Here is a 19635-nt window from a genome sequence, read left to right as displayed (position 1 = left end):
TCTTTCTGGAGGCTCTCAAGGAGAACCCATTTCTTTGCCTCTTCTGGCTTCCAGAGGCGGCCTGCATTCCTTGGCTCGTGGCCCCTCTAATATTCTCAAAGCCAACAGTATAACCATCTTCTCTCCTCTCTGACCTCTGTTTCAGTTCCTGTATTTTCTCTCTCTGACTCTGATCCTCTTGCTTCCCTCTTATAAGGGCTCATGTGATTACACTGGGACCATCCAGATAATCCAGGATAATCTCCTCATCTCAAGATTTTTAATGTAATGACAACTGTAAAGTCCCTTTAACCATGTAAGATAATATAGTCACAGTTTCTATGAATTAGGATGTGAGCATCTTTGGGGGCCATTATTCAGCCTAATATATTGCCTGATATGGAGTAGCAGATTAATAAATGTTTCTTTAGTTATTTACTTTACCATTCCTGCTAACTGTGCTCATATTTTAAATACTAAAGTGAATAAGGAATTCTGCATAGACATTCCTTTTTTTTATTTCCAATACCTGGGTCCCCTACTAATCATCTGAAACTTACATTTGTGGCAGAAATGAAAATGAACTTGAACAGCTGAGAACTACAGAAATATGTGATTTCTTTTGCCAGCTCAATCTCTTCTTGTTAAACCTCGAAGACTTGACATTTGAAAGAGAAAGGCTGTGTAACAATTCCACTTTGTAAAATATTCTTACAGTTTGGGAACATAGGTTTTACACGTTTCCAAATGTCCTCTAATCAAGCTTTAGAATAGGAGTTAGAACACAAAAAACGGGGTGCCTTGTAAAGGATAGTGACAAGGGTTTTTCCAATTCTTTACATGCTCTTTGAGAAAATGTTTAAACAGAAAAAAACAAATGATGGCCTTTCTGAGTTAAAACAGTTCCAGTTGCTTCAACAGATCACTGCACAACAGTGAGCAACCGCTTATTGAAATTCTGCCGACTGGAAGCACCTCCTGTGCCCTCTTGTTCATGGAAAAGTCTGTAATATTAATCAGCTATGACTTTACAAAAGCTGGGGGCAAACATAAAGAGCTCAGTGCTGGGGCACGTGATCCTCACATGAGATGTGCATGAGTTATCTTCCCACATTGTGCAAGTGGCCCCAGTATCTCCAGTCTCATCACCACCCCCCTCCAGCTTTTCTGCTGCCCTGTTCCTGGATAGTTGATCTATAGTGTGCTCCATGTACTTCTGTATATATCTCATATTTGTTTTAAATAGCTTGATATGTTGACATAGCGGTACAGTAATCCTCTATCTGAAAATCCTGGAGGGAAATGTGTTCCGAATTTTTGGATTTTTAGAAAGGAAATACAGAGCAAATACCATATACTAAGTTAATACCCTCAGTGGGTCTGGATCAGTCTCACTCAATATTTCTGTGTCATAGACTCTAAGTCTAAAGTTCTCTTTTGGCCAGCAAAAGAGCAGACGCAGGATTAGAGCGGGAGATGGCTAATGTCCAGGAAAAGACAAGAGCCCCAAATAAGGGTTTTTGCTGGGTATTTATTAAGATCAGAAGGCTTACAAACGTGATGGGCATGTACAAAGAGACAAAGAAACTGTCAACATTAACTTGGGGATGTGAGGGAAAAGGGGGAATTTGAAAATATACAGTATTTGGGGTTTGGGTCAATATAAAACAAAATCCTGGCGCTGGGTAGATGGGCAGGTGGTTGTTAATGGCAGACAGGAGGTGCTGTGTTTGTTTATCTTAGCTAGCCTAGGGGATGAGACAGATAGGGGAAATAACCTCAGGGTTAATAAGCCACCTTTTCTTTTGTTAACCATCTCTGCTCTGAGCTGCATCGCCTGCAGCACAGTACTGGGCCCTTTCCTCCTGTGAAAGCAGCTTTTCTGCTATAGTACTAAATTGGGGGTGCTTCCACCCTGAATATCTAATCTTGTTTATTTCATATACTTATGTATTTGGCACCTTTGCGCCTGTTCCTATTTTGGGCCTTTGCCCCTCCCTCTCTATTCTGGGGCTCTGCACCCCCTCTCTATTTTGGGGTGCCTGTGCACCTCTCTATTCTTGGCACCTTTGCGCCTCCCTATTCTTGGGTGCCTTTGCACCCCCCTATTTTTGAGGTGCCAATCTGGTTTACCCATACTTGAGTATGAGCATTCTATAGCTCTGTATTTCTTTATGCCTTGTTAACCCATTGGTGTAAGCCTGGGGGATTGCTAAGCATATTCCCCACATTTTTGCAATAAACTATATAAATATTCTTACCAAGTGAAATCACCTAACATTGTAAAAAAATTTTCACAAGGGTTGGACGTCCAAAATATATAAGGAACCCGTAAAACTGAGTATCAAAAAACAACCTGATTGGGGTGCCTGGGTGGTTCAGTTGGTTGAGCATCCAACTCTTGATTTCAGCTCAGGTCATGATCTCACGGTTCATGAGTTCAAGCCCCACATCAGGTTCTGCACTGACAGCAGGGAACCTGCTTGGGATTCTCTGTCTCCCTCTCCCTCTGCCTCTTCCTCTTTCTCTCAAAAATAAATAAATAAATATTTTAAAAAATAACCTGATTAAAAAATAGGCAGGGAACCTGAATAGATACTTTTCCAAAAAAGCCATACAGATGGCCAAAAGGCACATGAAAATAATGCTCAATGTCACTAACCATCAGGAGATGCAAATCAAAACCAGGATGAGATAACACCTTACACCTGTCAGAATGGCTAGTATCAAGAAGTAGCAAGTGCTAGTGAGGATGTGGAGAAATAGAAACTCTCATGCAGTATTAATAAGAATGTAAATTGGTGTGGCCACTATGGAAAATAGTATGGAGGTTCCTTAAAAAATTAAAAATAGAACTACCACATGATCCAGCAATTCTACTTCTAGATATTTACCTGAAGAAAACAAAAACACTAATTTGAAAAGACATATGACCTGCTGTGTTCATTGCTGCATTACTTACAATAGCCAAGATATAAAAGCAACCTAAATATCCATCGATGGGTGAATGGATAAAGATGTGGTGTCTGTGTCTGTGTGTCTGTGTGTCTGTGTGCGTGTGTGTGTGTGTGTGTGTGTGTGTGTGTGTGATGGAATATTATTCAACCATAAAAGGGAATGAAATCTTGCCATTTGTAGTGAAATGGATGGACCTAGAGGGTATTATGCCTAGTGAAATTAGTCAAATTCCATATGACTTCACTTATACATGGACTCTAAAAAACAAATGAACAAAGAAAACAAACCAGAATCAAACTCAGATATTGAGAACAACTGATTGTTGCTACAGGGGAGAGAGGAGGGAAGATGAGCAAAATAGGTGAAGGGGATTAAGAGGCATAATCTTCCAAGTATAAAATCAGTAAGTCATGGAGCCATAGTGTGCAGCATAGGGAATATGGTCAATAATATCATAACAACTTTGTATGATTACACCTGGTAACCAGACTTATTGTGGTGATCATTTAGTAATATATATATATATATATATATATATATATATATATATATATATATATATATTAAATCACTATGTTCTATACCTGAAACTAATACAATATTGTATATCCATTATTCTTCAATTTTAAAAAAGCATCAATTCAGGTTAGCTTTTGTTGACAAATTATTTTTAAAATTAAACTTGCTAAAAAGGATTCAGTATTCAGAGCTTTTTGGATTTTAGAATTTCAGATAAGGGGTTATGGATCTGTATTACAAGTTGGCCCGGGGAAAGTGTTGTTTTGGTGTGTGTGTGTGTGTGTGTGTGTGTGTGTGTGTGTGTGTGTGTGTTTTCAAGTTTTTCCATTGTTTACCATCCAAATGGAAATTCAGTGAAAACTCCAAACACCCAGAATCATGGACTAGAGCAGTGGAAAGAGTTCTGGTGATGTAGTGCCTTTGCTTCATTTCACCAACAGAGAAATTGTAGCACAGGGAGTAGAAATGGTCTAGTGAGGCTAAAGAAGGTTCTAGAGTAGATACTACATGTTTGACATTAGACAGACCTAGGTTGAATTCAGCACTAACTAAATTGCCACCTTGGCAAATTTATACCCAGCCTTCCATCCCAGATGGTGATCCATCCCAGATCACCATTATTCCCTGTTTAGAGAAGCACCTCACCCATAAGGGTATTAGGAGCATTAAATCAGCAAAAGCAGGGTGCAATGTTCGGCACACTGAGCTATACATACTGTGTGCTCAAGAAAACACAACCATTTACTAGCTTTAGGGTTATTTTTATGATTATTATTGACCTAATTCACTTAAACTCAGTAAATGTTTACTGAATTCCTCCTTGTAAGACACCATACTGTTACGCGGGTGAGTGAGGCAGAATTATCTGCCCATACACTATAGGCAATTCAAAGAAGTACCTAGCACAGTCCCTGACACACAGTAGATACTTAAGACACATTTGTTGAATTGAATTAAACTCAAGGTGCTTATAATCTAACAGGGGATATAATAATGCTAAGAGTAAAAAATGTGAGAAATACTCAAAGAGGTTTATGATGTGCTATGGGAATAGAAAAACAAAGACGTATTCTGTCTTCGAACAGGGGAGAGTGTAAAGAAGAAGAAACATCCATGCTGGCCTTACCAAGAGGGTTGATATTCAGTGGGTATAGCCATTCCAGGCAGGAGAAAAGAGTTTAAGAAAATTCCTACAGAGGTGGAAAATTGCATAGTACGTTTAATAAGTAGTGGGTTATGTGCTTAGGGAATTACATAGAACAACTGCATGGGTCGTATGCATGAGGGAATTTCAGCCTGCAATGTAACAGAGGTGAGTTAAGACTAAGTCAAATGAAACCTGAAACGGTGTATGAAGGAGTGTGCACTATACATCGAGGCTTGGGATTTTGTACAAAGAATTAAAGGGCAGAGAAAGTGTGAAAGTAGTTAGACCCAGCATGGGTATATCAAAAAGTCCTTGATGGGAATGATAAAGAGCTAAACCAGGGCAGAGGCAGAGAAGAGGGCCAGGAGGGAGAAGTTAAAGAGACATAAGTGGAATGGATCATACTTAGCAACCAATTAGAGGTAGAAAGCAAAATAAGAGGAGATTCAGAGATTACTCTTAGTTTTTAGACTTTTGGGGGTATAATGGTGCCAGAGAAGAGAGAAGGTTATAGATGATGGATGAGGAAGGCAGAAAATTATTAGTTCACTTTTAAACTGAACAAGTTAATGTGTGTTCAAGGCAGGAAAAAAAAACTGGTCTGTGATGTCAAGAAACTAGACATTCAACCAACAGGAGTTAGTCAGGGGAGCTAATGTCTTTAGATTGGGCAATGGACTTGCTAATCTTGTGTTATCCCTTATCTGAAGTTGCAGCTGCATTTCACAACCTACAGATTCCCCCACCTTACATAAAAATCAACATTTGCAAGTACATATGCCCACCTAGCAATTGTTGTCACAGGTGGTTCTTACTATGTGGGAAATCAGGTAACTTACCCAAAAAAGAGCCCCTGAGGATCAGTGAAGGCACTGCAGGCTGGAAGCGGGATGAGGCAAGCAGGCGCCTTCATTGGGGTTTCTGCAAGTGCCCACCTTGCACTTGCAAGACCCTGAGAGTCAACGTTTCCTTGGATTTTGCACCTTGGGCACATCACTTGCCTCACCTAGTCCCAACCCTAGGAGTAGTGTGAAGTATTTCCCAGGACAAAGTAGCAATAAAGATTCTTTATTAAGAAGACTTTATGTTGTAGTACAGGGGTCACAAAACTTTTCTTGTAAAGTACCAGGTAGTAAATATTTCAGGCTTTGCAGCCATATGGTCTCTGCACCAACTACTCAATTCTACCAAGGTAATGGGAAAACAACCACAGACTATATGTAACGAATGGGCATGGCTGTGCTGCAATAAAACTTTATTTACAAAAATGGGAGTCAGGCCAAATTTTGCCCTCAGGTTATAGTTTGCCAGCACTGTTGTGTGGAAGGAGCTAGCTAGACCTTAGGTTTAAATTCCAAACCCACCATTTACAAAATATCTGGATTTGGATGTGTACCACTGTAAAAAATGTGATTAATTATACCTTCTCCTCATTGATTGTGGGGATTTGAGAAAATGTATTTAAAATGTCTCATAAATAACAGGCATTCAAAGAGGGCAGTAGTCTTTTTTTTGTAAAGTTTTTATTTACTTATTTTGAGAGACAGAGAGAGACAGAGGGAGACAGCATGAGTCAGGGAGGGGCAGAGAGAGAGAGAGAGAGGAAGAGAGAGAATCCCAAGCAGGCTCTGTGCTGTCAGCGCAGAACCCGATGCGGGGCTCGAATTCACAAACAGTGAAATCATGACCCAAGCCAAAATCAAGAGTCAGACACTTAACTGACTGAGCCACCCAAGCACCCCAGGACAGTAGTCTTTTTAATTACAAAGCTCAATAAGAATAATAGCTAACACTATTTGAATGCTTTTATGATATACAAGCTACTATGTAAATAATGCACTTTACAGAGTTAATTTCACTTAAACTTCCCACAACTCTTGGAAGTAGGAACTATTATAGTATTCCTTTCTACTTGTGGGGAAACTGAGTCATGAAAAAATGCCCAAGAGATGCTTACATAGATAGTAAGTGATATAGCTGGCACTTAATCCCTAATTAAGTGAACTTCACATGCCTTGGTGCTAATCTCTTTGCTAGTTAATTAGCTCCACCAGTTCAGCTCCAACTGAAATGCTCCAAATCTTCTCAAGTTCTGCAGGGCTTTTCATAACTCATCACAGCCTAACACGATTGAAAACAGTTTAATACATAACTTTTGGAAAATTCACCTTCAGGTAAACACTCCATATCTTACATCAATGAAATACTTATTCCCACCCCCTGCCTGCCCATCTATTTCGCCCCTCCCAACAAATATCTCCAGTTAAAGGAAAACAGAATATTATTAAGAAAGCTAATGCAAACCTATTTCAAAAAATTTATCCTATAATCACCCTAAAAGCTTGCAATTTCAAAGCTAGGCTGCAGAACAGCACACTGGATTAATTATGCCAGACTGCAGCAATAACCTTGAATTAAAGCTGCAACCTTCTATTTTTAAGAAACACTTGCCTTTCTGGTTGATGAAACCTGTCGTCCCATCAGGTAACAGACGTGACCAGGAAAGAGAGAAGCGGTAATGAGTCAATCCAAGCTGTTTGATACATTTCAAATCTTCCTCCCACAGAGTGTAGCTGCCACAAGCTACATCGCCAGTCTGGTTCTGGAAAACTCTCTCTCCTCCCTGATGGGTGAATGTGTCCCAGACACTAGGGCCTTTTCCATCTGCATCCCAGCCTCCTGAGAAAAAGAAGAAAATGAAACGGTTACACTCTTGACATCAAGAGGCATATGTGGAATGTAAATATTTGTCGCCAAAAGAACATACCTCATTAACTCAATGTACCATATTTATAACTTTAAAATATGCCTTTAAAATAACATGCATGAGCGAGTTATGTGTTTAGCTGTCCTTGATCCCTGAAGCTGACTGGTAGCAAATGAAAAATGATTGCATACTGCTGCTGCATCACAGGCTTTCATGGTTCATTTTCTGAAGATTTCCCAGCTGGTAAACAGAGGCAGGCCCCAGCTTATGAATGTCTGAGTTGAAAATATCTCCTCCTGGCCATGACTGACACGTCTTGTCCTTGCTGTGCCTGATGGAGTCTCAGGACCTTGTCTTTGGCCCTCTACACTTGAACCCTATTTTCTGTTAGTTACCACTGGAGCCTGCAATGGTCCAGTCAATTACTGTGGGGAGGGCACTAGTTTCTGCTGCTGTTGACATATTAGTGTCCTACATTCATTCATTCATACCTCCATTAATTCCACAAATGTTATGTGTCAGGCTCTATGCTGAGCACAGGAGATACCAGGGCGAACTCTGCTGTGCTTCCTGTCCTTGGAGAAGTTAGCTATGGGCAACTGCAAAACAGCTGAGGTAAAAGCTTTGCCAGAAAACCAAGGAGGGGCATTTATCCAGATGTGGACTAGAGTCGGGGGTCTCTTAGAAAAATGACTTTTAGACAGACACCTAAAGGAAAAGTTGGGTCATCAAGATGAATTGCTGGGAAGTGGGGGTGGATACAAAATAGAAAAAGGGCAGCTAAGATCCAAAACCTCACAGGAAAGAGAGAGTGTTGCACATTAGAAGAACAGAAAGTAAAAATTGCATTAGATTTGGAATATCTGTACACATAGAAATGTTGTTTAAAATGGTAGTTAAAATGCATTCTATGGTATAAAGGAGTAATTTTAAAAATCTCGTGACTCCCTAATTCCACTTCTAGGTACATACCCTGGAGAAATGCTCATGTATTTTCACAAAGAGATTATATGAGATCATTGAGGCAGAGACGTCTGTACTAACAAAATCCTGGAAACAACCTACATTCTACCAACAGTAGAACAGATCATTAATTTGAGGTATAAGCATACAGAGGAAACACTAATCAGCAGTTAAGGGAAATGAATCAGAGAGTAACCCTGTGCTACACTCTGAATGTTTGTATCCCCCAAAACTTACGTTGAAATCCTAATGGCCAATGTGAAAGTATTAGGAGGTGGGATCTTTGGGAGGTGCTTCAGACATGAGGGTGGAGCCCTCATGAATGAGTTGGTGCCCTTGTAAGAGACCCCAGAGTTCCCTAGTCCTCTGTGCCATGTGAAAACATAGATATCTGTGATGCAGAAGAGGCGCTTGCCCAGCCACTCTCACCTCAGACTTGCAGCCTCTGGAATTGTGAGAAATAAGCCTTCCAGTTTATGGTGTTTTGTTATTAGACTCCAAATGGACTCAGCCTCAAAACTATGAAGTTATACAAACAAAAAAACTGAGATTCAAAAGAATGTATCCAGGGATAAAGAGATGGAATTCAGAATTTTAGGGTAGTAAGACTATGCTACATGATAATGTAATTGTGGATATATTTATCAAAACCCATAAACTATGAACTTTATTTAATAATACTGCATCGATATTCATTCATCAGTCGTAATAATTGTTCCACAGTAATGCAAGATGTTACTAGTAAGGCAACTAGGGGAATGGGGTATATGGAAACTCTCAGGATTTTCTGCCCAATTTTCCTGTAAACTTAAAATTATTCTAAAATATGAAGCCTACTGATTTTTTTAAAGAATATATACAATACGAAAAAAAGAACATATACATTTATCATGTTTTGTATATTTTTAAATATGTAAAAACAATCCGTGTATTTTCTGAATATATAGATACAAGGTAAACGTATAACATGCCTGGGAATGGTCAATTCAGGCTAGTGGTTACTGTTGGGGAGAAAAAGAGGGTAATGGAACCTGGGAGGAGTGTGACTGCAATTCTTATGTTTCCTTCCTTAAACTGGGTTAGGAGCATACGGGTAGGTATTTATTACATTATTCCCAACCCTTTTTTTTTTTTAATTTTTTTTTAACATTTATTTATTTTTGAGACAGAGAGAGAGCATGAACAGGGGAGGGTCAGAGAAAGAGGGAGACACAGAATCTGAAACAGGCTCCAGGCTCTGAGCTGTCAGCACAGAGCCTGATGCGGGGCTCAAACCCACAGGCTGTGAGATCATGACCTGAGCTGAAGTCGGACACTCAACCGACTGAGCCACCCAGGCGCCCCGATTCCCAACCCTTTTAATGTGTCTAAAATATTTCATAATTATTTTATTTTAAAGTGTATTTATTTACTATTTTGCAAGAGACTGTGTGCATGTGTGTGTGCGCGCATGTGTGAGCGGGTAAGGAGCAGGGAGAGAAGGAGAGAGAGAATCTCAACCAGGCTCTACACTATAAGCATGGAGCCTGATGCAGGGCTCGAACTCACGAATTGTGAGATCATGACCTGAGCCAAAATGAAGAGTATGATGCTTTAACAGACTGAGCCACCCAGGTGCCCTTCATAATAATTTTTATATAAGAAAGGAGGTCACAGATAGAGTAGACTAGACCAAAGCAATTACAGGAAGGTCTTTCAGGTCTCACTTAGCATCTACTTACTCATATTGTGCATACAATTCAAACAGGATTGGGTATTAGGTTTTGGACCCACACAAGGACAGAATAGGCTGTAAGTTATGGGAGGGGACCATGGGGAGACAGAAGAGGCTAGTAAAAGGAGGAGCTCTGACAAGAGCAAAAATGACAGTTGAAATCAAGTAGGATACTAAGTATCTATACAAAGAAATCATGAATATTAAAAATTACTATACTCTGGAGTCATAATATAGAGGCAAAAAGCTATATACATTCCAATGGCTCTCAATTTATGTCTATATATGAGGTTTAGAGGGATGGGGGAAAATACTGATATCCAATCTTAGAAGGAAACAGGTATGAATACTAAAATACAATTTAGTCAAGTATGGTGCTCATAGTTTTGGATAAGTGATTTAACAGATGAAGAGCTTAATCTCAGAGAGTTTAAGCAATAGTGTTCTAGTAAATATTAACAACTGGCTATACATTTAAAACTGTGGGGGCACCTGGCTGGCTCAACTGGTAGAGCATGCTACTCTTGATCCTGGGGTTGTGAGTCCAAGCCCCACATTAGGGAGAGAGCTTACTTTAAAAAAAAATAAAAATAAAGTATGTGTACATACGTTAATTAGAAATTTTATTGACACAAAAGCCATGTAATACACAATTTCCAAATAATATGTAATGCTCTTTCTATAAATTCCATATGGCCAACTGATTCTCATAGAACGCTCACTTAGGTTTTTGCCAAATTTTTATATTGGTAGCCAAGCTATGGCTGCGACCTAACAAATGTGTGTAGTTCTTATGTGAATGTTAACTGATATGTTTGCTTAAATTAACAGGCAAGATAAAAGGAAAACAACAGAATTTCACTTGTTCATCAGTGATATGAGCTACGTCTTCACTGAATTGGATAATGTTTTCAAACACTGGAAAATTTCCTCAAACATCAGTCCTACTTACAATGTAACGCTACAGATGTGACACACTTTTAACTTTACTCTGAATTATTAAGATTGTCTCTATCACTCTCTTAGGTCTTGACAATCAACAAAACAATACATTAAATACTGACTTGGCAGCACTTGGCCAATTCCTACAGTGTTAATACTTCCACCATGGCCAAATTCAAGCAATCAAGGGGATAGCACTGAAGGTGGGTGGGGAAGAGATGAATGGTAGCCCAGCATTATACAGTATTTCTTCTATACAGATACAAGAATAAGCTAAGTAACCTTGGGTTATTTACAGGGGCATGGGGAATAATAAAATTTAGTAAATTTCTATAATTTAATTTTGAATCATGAATATGTTAAGAATCAGCTCACAAAATTGCTGAAAGCTTAACAGTAGGTACTGGTGAACCAGTACAAGCTGGCTTCCCCAGCACTGGTAAGTGGCTTGTCTAAGAGCACACTGGTAGTAAGTAGCAAAGCCAAGTTGTATTTCCAGATCTGCCCGATTTTGAAGTCTAAGTCCTTCCAATGAAATATGCTACTTTTAGTAACAATTACTCTGAGTGATGAAGGAAGAGTCAATTGATGCCTGTGCTAGTCAATTTATAGAGCCTAAGAAGTGCATAACATGATTTATTATACCTTTTGGAAAATACTCCATTGAAAGTGCATAAAACAAATTCTGGCAATTTTGAAAGGTAAATGTCAGTTAGTAGGAAAATGTGGAGCAGCTCATCCTACACGTACACTAGTTAGAGCATATCTAGGCAATATTGTTTCCACGAGAAACTAAAATTTGAATTTTAATTAACCATTATAATTGTTATTTTGATAAAAAAACATATAGTGGGTGGGACTCATCAGTACATTAATGTAAATTTTGCTGAATTAGTGGTATCAATAACTCACTTGTTCACTACGGATTTTCTCTAGATGCAATTATGCCCGTATTCTAAAAGTGTGACTATCCTTTATAAGGAATGAGACTACCATTTTCAGATGGACTACATACCCTGAGACATCCTTCAGACAACTACAGTTTCTGGATGAAATATAGGAACTACATTTTTAAATGTGCCACTGATCTGGTGGGATGGTAGGTAACTCAAAAATAAAGTGAGTGAGGCAATTCAGAAGCACAAATGAATAACGAGGCAGGCTTTTGTCCTGAGAGCATCTGCCAATCCCAGATGATGTGAGCTGCCATTTTAATGGCCTTCTGGGACCAGGCAGAAAGGAGCAAAGTCTAAATCTTATCAAAGATGGGAAGCCACATGAAGATGTTTACATAAGGCTGGCAATGGAAGGACGCCACACTCTAAATAAGAAACAAACCCTACCTGAGAAAGAGGCAACAAAGCAACTAGCTTGACACAAAGTTGGGTGGAAGGGGGAAATGACTCCTCAATGTCTGCACCAAAAATCCAACCCTCCAACCATTAATCAAGTGTGATAATGAAAAAAGATACTATCACACATATGAGCTCTCATTGAATATTGAAAAAAAATTTCCTCTCATTGGATATTACAGGAGGATAAATTTCACCAGAATAATCATACATACCAAGAGAGAAAATTCTAGGATCCAGGAAACAAGGAATTCAGCAGAAAAAGATCAAGAAAGGGTATGTCTGGGCTAATGGTAAAAAGAGACCTCCAAGGATACAGCTGTGCAGCAAACCCAGGGACTAACCAGCCCATGTAAGCATGTCATAAGCTATAAGAAAAAGTTCTCCAAGAAAATTAAACTCATAGAATATCTAGTATGATTTTTTTCAAGTATAAATTTTTATTATGGAATTGTCAACATGCACAAAAGTAGACAGAATAATACCGCGAAGCCCCATGAACCCGTGGCTCAGCTTTAACATTTTCAACATGGTGCCAATCTTGTTTCATCTGTATCCATTCAAACTCCTCCATTCAATCTGTAAACATTACAGTATATGCTCTGATAAGAATATTTTTTAATTGTGGTAAAATACACATAAAACCACTTACCACCTTAACCATTTTTTAGTGTAAAGTTCTGTTGGATAGTTCTGTGGCATTAAGAACATTCATACCATTGTGGGACCATTACCACATCCATCTCCAGAACTCTTTTCATCTTGTAAAACAGAAACTCTATAACAAGTTAGCAGTAACTCCCCGCTTTTTATGCTATTAGAATTGTGCGTAGGGTCAGTGAAAAGCAGGGGGCTAAGGGAGAGAAAGTGGGCAAGTGGGTAAATCCTCACCTTTCACATTGAGAAGTCAATAGATTATGCCTACAACAGGACAAAAATCAAGAACTGGTAATATAAGAATGTTTAAAATATAGTGGTCAGGGTGCCTGGGTGGGTCAGTTCATTGAGCATCTAACTTCAGCTCAGATCGTGATCTCATGGTTCGTGAGTTCCAGCCCCACACCCAGCTTGCTGCTGTCAGCACAGAGCCCGCTTTGGATCTTCTGTACCCCCTTCTCTCTAACCCCCTCCCCCTCAACTTGGCACTCTCTCTCTCAAAAATAAACATAAATAAATAAATAAATAAAAGTCAATACCAAAAGGATTACCTGAAAGAGTTAAAGGGGCTTCCTCTAGAGAGAGGAACATGGAAAGGGACCAGGCATTGATGGTTTCTCAGTCTTATTTTACTCTTTAAATTATTTTATTTAATTTTTTTAATGTTTTTATTTATTTTTGAGACAGAGAGAGACACAGCATGAGCAGGGGAGGGGCAGAGAGAAAGGGAGACACAGAATCTGAAGCAGGCTCCAGGCTCTGAGCTGTCAGCACACAGCCTGACGCGGGCTCGAACTCACAAACCCGAGATCATGACCTGAGCCGAAGTCAGACGCTCAACTGACAGATATAACTGAATTTCACGATATAAAAACTACAATGGCTGAGATGAAAAATACACCAGATAGGAGTAACAGCAGATGAAACACTGTAGAAGAAAAGATCAGTGTACTTGAAGACATAGCAATGGACACCCTCTAAAATGAAACATGAGGGGGAGAAAAAAGACTCGAATGTAAACAAAGGATCACCGACCCCTAGGACAACTTCATTTAGCTTAATATACATGTAATCAGAATCTCCAAAGGAGAAAAAGAGGAAGGGGTAAAAAAAAATTTTTGAAGAAATAATGACTGAATTTTTAAAAATTTGACAAAAACTATAAACCTACAGATCCCAGATCAGTGAATCCCAAGCACAAGACAAACGAAGAAAGCTATGCCAAAGCATAATCACGTTGCTCAGAACCAGTCTGAAGAGAAAAATCTTAAAAGCTACCAGAGGATAAAGATGTGTAATGTCTAGAGGAACAAATATAAGAATACAGTAGTTTGTTGTCACAAGCCATGCAAGCAAGAAGACAATGGAGTGACATCTTTAAAATAATGAAAGGGGGAAAAAAAATTTAACTAGAATTTTATTCCAGTAAAAATATGTTCCAAAAATGAAGGCTAAATACTTTTCCAGACATACAAAAGCTCAAAGGATTCATCACCAGCAAACCCTCAATGCATTAAAGTCCTTCAGGCAGACGGCAATGGATACCAGATGGAGGTACGGATCTACACGATGGAATGAAGAGCACCAGAAATGGTAATTACATGGGCAAATACATAAGATTCTTCTACTATTCAAGTCTCTTTAATAGATAATTTATTGAGTAAAGAAAAATAATCACACTGTAATATAGAGTTTATAACATATGTAGGCATAAAACGTATGGCAACAGTACACAAAGGCCAGGGAGGGAAAAATAGAAGGATGTTGCTGTAAAAGTCTTTAGTTATGCATGAAGTGGTATAATACCACTTGAAGGTAGACTGTAGCAAGTTAAAGATGTATACTATAAATCCTACAGGAAACACTAAAATAATAAAACACAGAGTTAGAGCTAGTAAGCCAAGAAATAATATATAATAGAGTCATTAAAAATAAGTTATCTGAGAAAGGCAGGAAAAGAGGGAAATGAGAATAAAAGACAGATGGAAGAAATCGAAAACAAATAGCAAGGTGGTCGATTTAAACCCAACCACATCAATAATATCATTAAATGTAAATGAGTCTAAACAATTGAAAGAGATTATCAGATTGGATAAAAATGCCAGACTCAGCTACATACTCCCTACAAGAAACCCACTTTAAATATAAAGACAAAAGAAGGTTAAAAGTGTCAGGGCGAAACAAGACATACCATGCTAATTCTAACCAAAGAAAAGTAGCATCGTTATAATGATAACAGGGTAGATTTCAGAGCAAGAATATTACTAGGGATAACAAAAGTCATTTCACAAAATTAAAGGGGTCAATTTATCAAGAGGACTTACAATCCTAAATGTTTATGCACCTACTGACAGAGATCCAAAACTCACGAGGCAGAACCTAACAGAACTGCAAAATATAGACAAATCCACAATTGCATTTGGATATTTCAATTAAAAAGACCAACAAGACTATAGAAAAATGGACAAAAGATGTAAACAGTTCCTTCACAGAAGGAGAAACACATGGCTAGTAAACATTTAAAAAAATGTAAGAGATCATTAAAAATCTGGAAAATGCAAATGAAAACCGCAATGAGATACCATTCTACACCCACACAGTTGGCACAAATTTAAAAATTGGGCAATATCCAGCATTAGAGAGATTGTTGCATGGCAGCAATGTTTATACACTGCTGGTAAGAGAGCAATACGGAAATATTTAGTAAAGTTGAAGAAGCACATAAACCAAAACCTAATAATTCGCATAGCACCATATATCCTGTTACTACAAATGCAAACCGGGAGACATATATATCCATGACTGCAACAAAACAACAACAAAAACCCACACTGGATACAGCTGAAGTTTCCTTTTCAGGACAATTAATCAATAAATGAATAAATAAACTATAGAACAGTCATACCATGAAGATTATACTGGAGTAAGGAGTGAATGAACTACATGTATACAGATCAACATGCATAAATCTCCCAGATATGATATTGAGAGGGAAAAAGCAAATTACAAAAAACATACAATGATACATTTCCATTTGTATAATATCCAAAACATCTCAAACTCACAATCTAGCTGATATCAGACAACTAAATTCTTAGACTACATCAAGGTAACAGTTGCATTAATATATTGTAAAAACACTATGAGAGAATCAAGAAGAAAGCACTGAAGAGTTACTTTTGTCATTGGGAGTCAGATAGACTTGCGCAGGAGAAATACTTAAGGCAAGTGTTGAAAAATGAGTTAAGAGTTCTCACAGTGGACCTGATAAGGGAAAAAGCAAATGCATAATTCAGTAGCAATGTTGAGGGTGAACTGCAGAAAGAACGCAGTAGAGACACAAAGACCCCCCAGTTAGCAGATCATTGCAATATTTTTTGGTAAGAAATTATAAGCTTCTTTTATTTATTTTTCTTTTAAACTTTTTAAACAGTTTTATTTATTTTTGAGAGACAGAGAGAGACAGAGCACAAGCGGGCAAGAGGCAGAGAGCAAGAGGGAGACACAGAATCCAAAGCAGGGTTCAGACTCTTATCTGTCAGCACAGAGCTGACACAGGTCTCGAACCCACGACTGTGAGATCATGACCTGAGCCGAAGTCAGATGCTTAACCAACTGAGCCACCCAGGCGCCCCTATTTTTTTTAATTACTTGGAAGAAAATAAACTGTCTCTAAAGTCCTCACCATGTTAGGACATAGAAGGGATTCCCACAAAAATGTAAAATATTGATATCACCCACAAACCTAAAATCAAAGATTTCCAAGGCTTCCAAGTATTATGAAAATAGCACTCTAGAGTCAGGCATGGGTGAGTTTAAATCCTGTCTCTACCCTTTACTTCACTGCTCTGTACATACAAAGTGGGAAGATAGTGTCTACTTCATGGGGTTCTAGTAAGATCAACTCAGCGAAAGCAAAAGCACTACTAGCAAGGTACGTGGCAGAAGGTACAGGCTCAACAGATATTCTTTTTCTTCTCTTCTAGATGCAACGCAACGAACACTAACTACATTTACACAAAAAGTGACCAGTTGCTCTTTTTTTCTTCTCTCCATGGCCTACTCTTGATACCAGAGGACATACAAAGGAATCACTCTAACTGAAAATATTTGCAAACTTGCCTACAATTAAGATTCGTGTCCATACTTGCATGACTAGGTCTATGGGACCCTTGGCTTCCTGATTTGGAAGACATCATTACAAGTGGGGCCGTGTCACTTTCACTTTTGCCATGACAATACCCTCTGAGAGGACATAGATCTATTTGGACTTCAGTCCTCTGCATAAAAAGAAACCATGTCAGATACAAATAAGTAAGTGTATGAGCATATGTGTACATGTGTGTGTGTGTGTGTGTGTGTGTACTCTTGCTTCAACACCCAAAACTGACATTGCCACATCACCTCTTTTTAGAAGTATTCCCTGACTCCACATTAGACCAACGCCCTCCTCAGTGCACACTCTGTACAATTAACACATTATGTTGAGTCATCTTTAAAAATACCTTTGTCTCCTTTCCACTCTGAGCTCTGTCAAGGCAGGGCCCAGGTTTCACTCATTTATCTATGTCTCTCGTGTGCCACAAATGACATATGGAAATACAGGTTCCCAGCTATCTGAACGTAGAGCGTTCCTAGGAAATCTTTCGTAACCTGAAATGGCATAAAGTGAAGAGTATCCCCTGTTGGCATACCACATTCCACTTTTACGAAAAAAACCATGACCCCATTACCATACTAATGCAGAGCAGTGGCATAACATAAACTTTCAGAAAGCAGGGGCTACCTGTAGTATGTGCTAAGTAAAATGGCTTCTGTGAGGTGTGTTTAGCATTAAAAATAAATATTGATATTTGCTATCTCATCACTTCACAGAAATATGCAGAAGTTATTTTAATGCTCATAAGTTATTGCAAATTATTTGAGAAATGAAATGTGATTAAAAATTCAAGTAATTGCCATTTATAAGTTAGGACCTGGTGTACTTTCAGACAAAAATATGTTTATTTTGGCAATTAACATTCAAATGTATTAAACATAACTATTCTATGTGGAACTTTGAAGTTGTGGTGAGCAAAGGTTCCCTGATCTACTCGCAGCATTCGGTGTCCAAAGCTATTTCAGAAGGGACAGGGCTCCCAAAGTGACAAGAAAAAACATTATACTCTATGGAAATATATTTCAATATCATGTCACAGGAGGGTGGAGGGTTCCAGAAAAGTTGTCTCCAAGGAAAAAAAAAAGGAAAAAAAAAAAGAGAGAAATGAGAAACTGATAAAGCATCCGATGTGTCTGGCCAACAGTGTGGGGATGAATTAGTGAAAGAACCCCAGAACAGGAAGCCATCAACAACAGCCAATCATTAACTCTCAGGCAAAACAAAACCATACACGAAAAGAAACTCAACCGGAGGACGTTAAGTGGCTCACTTGTGCACAATTTTTATATAAAACAGTGATGTAAAAACTGAATGAAGATTTAAACAAAATGTGTTATATAACAAAATGGGAAAAAAATGGAGACGAAAAAGTTTGCTTTGTGAGTATGGTGCTACAGCAAGCTTAAAAGAAAAAATAACTCATCTTACAAAATGGGAAGTCACAGGGCACCTGGGTGGCTCAGTCGGTTAAGCATCGACTTCATCTCAGGTGATGATCTCAGAGTTCGTGGATTCGAGCCCTATGTCAGGCTCTGTGCTGACAGCTCGGAATCTGGAGCCTGTTTCGGATTCTGTGTCTCCTCTCTGCCCCTCCCCTACTTATGTTCTGTCTCTCTTTGTTTCTCAAAAATAAACAAATATTAAAAAGAAATTTTTTAAATAGGAAGTCACTGTTATATTTTCAACTACAATATCAAATAATGACTATGTATGCTATTTAGAAACACAAAAGTAAATACTAGAACAAGATGATAGGACTCTCGGCTTTAGGGAAACTAAGTAAGAAGTTGAGAGTAGTGACATAAAAGATCTTTCTTGGTTGTTGGGTGTTATAATTCTCACAGCACTATCTGAGTTTTTAATCTAAGTACATGTTATGAAGACAAAATTAAACATTAAATTTGGAATTACAAGAGAAGAGAGATTGGAGGCCTATGTCTACCCTGTTTCCAGGTTAGGAGTGGTAGAACACCCAGAGGCATGTGATAATGTCCAAGTGTGCTGTCCATCGTCCCAGGGACTGGGCTGCTACTGATACTTAGTGGCAGGGCCAAGAATGAAGGCCTGCCCAGTGCAGAGAAGCCACACACAAAACCAAGAAATGCCAACAGCACCTCCACTGGGATACACCGCACTCAATGGGAAAAAGTAAAGAAAAAATAAATGGGTGGGGGTAGAAGGAGGAGGGGGAAAGCAAATGGAAACCATTACATAGAAAATATAAAATAATAATATGGCAGAAAAAAGTTGAAACCATGGTAACCATAAACCCATTAAATAGTCCTATTTGAACAAAATAAAGGTGAAGAGGAAAAATATTTACCATGTAAATATTGATAAAAATAAAGTGGATTTTGCAATATTAATATTATATTAATTATATTTATTGATTGTATAATTATTAACGTTATTATATAATTAATAATACATTAATTCTGACTGGCTCATCAGAAAATCATACAGCTCTTAGTCCCAGAGTCATGGGTTCAAGCTTCAAGTGAGATGAAGAGATTACTTAAATAAATAAAACTTAGAACA

The 19635-nt window shown here is 38.4% G+C and overlaps 1 protein-coding gene across 5 annotated transcripts in view; it reads right to left on the bottom strand.

Moving 5' to 3' along the window:
* LOC132692663 (cytosolic beta-glucosidase) overlaps positions 1–19635 on the bottom strand; it is a 236060-nt gene that overhangs the window by 163719 nt on the left and 52706 nt on the right. For all 5 annotated transcript variants that reach the window (XR_013555333.2, XM_060655334.3, XM_060655330.3 and 2 more), the window contains exon 2: positions 7055–7282. Coding sequence is in view for 4 of the 5 variants with exons in the window: in XM_060655334.3 (XP_060511317.1) it covers positions 7055–7282 (228 nt within the window). In the remaining variant the exon portion in view is untranslated. The remainder of the gene's footprint in view (positions 1–7054; positions 7283–19635) is intronic.

Source organism: Panthera onca, chromosome B1 (assembly GCF_046562875.1).
Source record: "Panthera onca isolate mPanOnc1 chromosome B1, mPanOnc1 haplotype 2, whole genome shotgun sequence".
Taxonomy (NCBI): domain Eukaryota; kingdom Metazoa; phylum Chordata; class Mammalia; order Carnivora; family Felidae; genus Panthera; species Panthera onca.
This window is presented reverse-complemented; position numbering and strand designations above follow the sequence as displayed.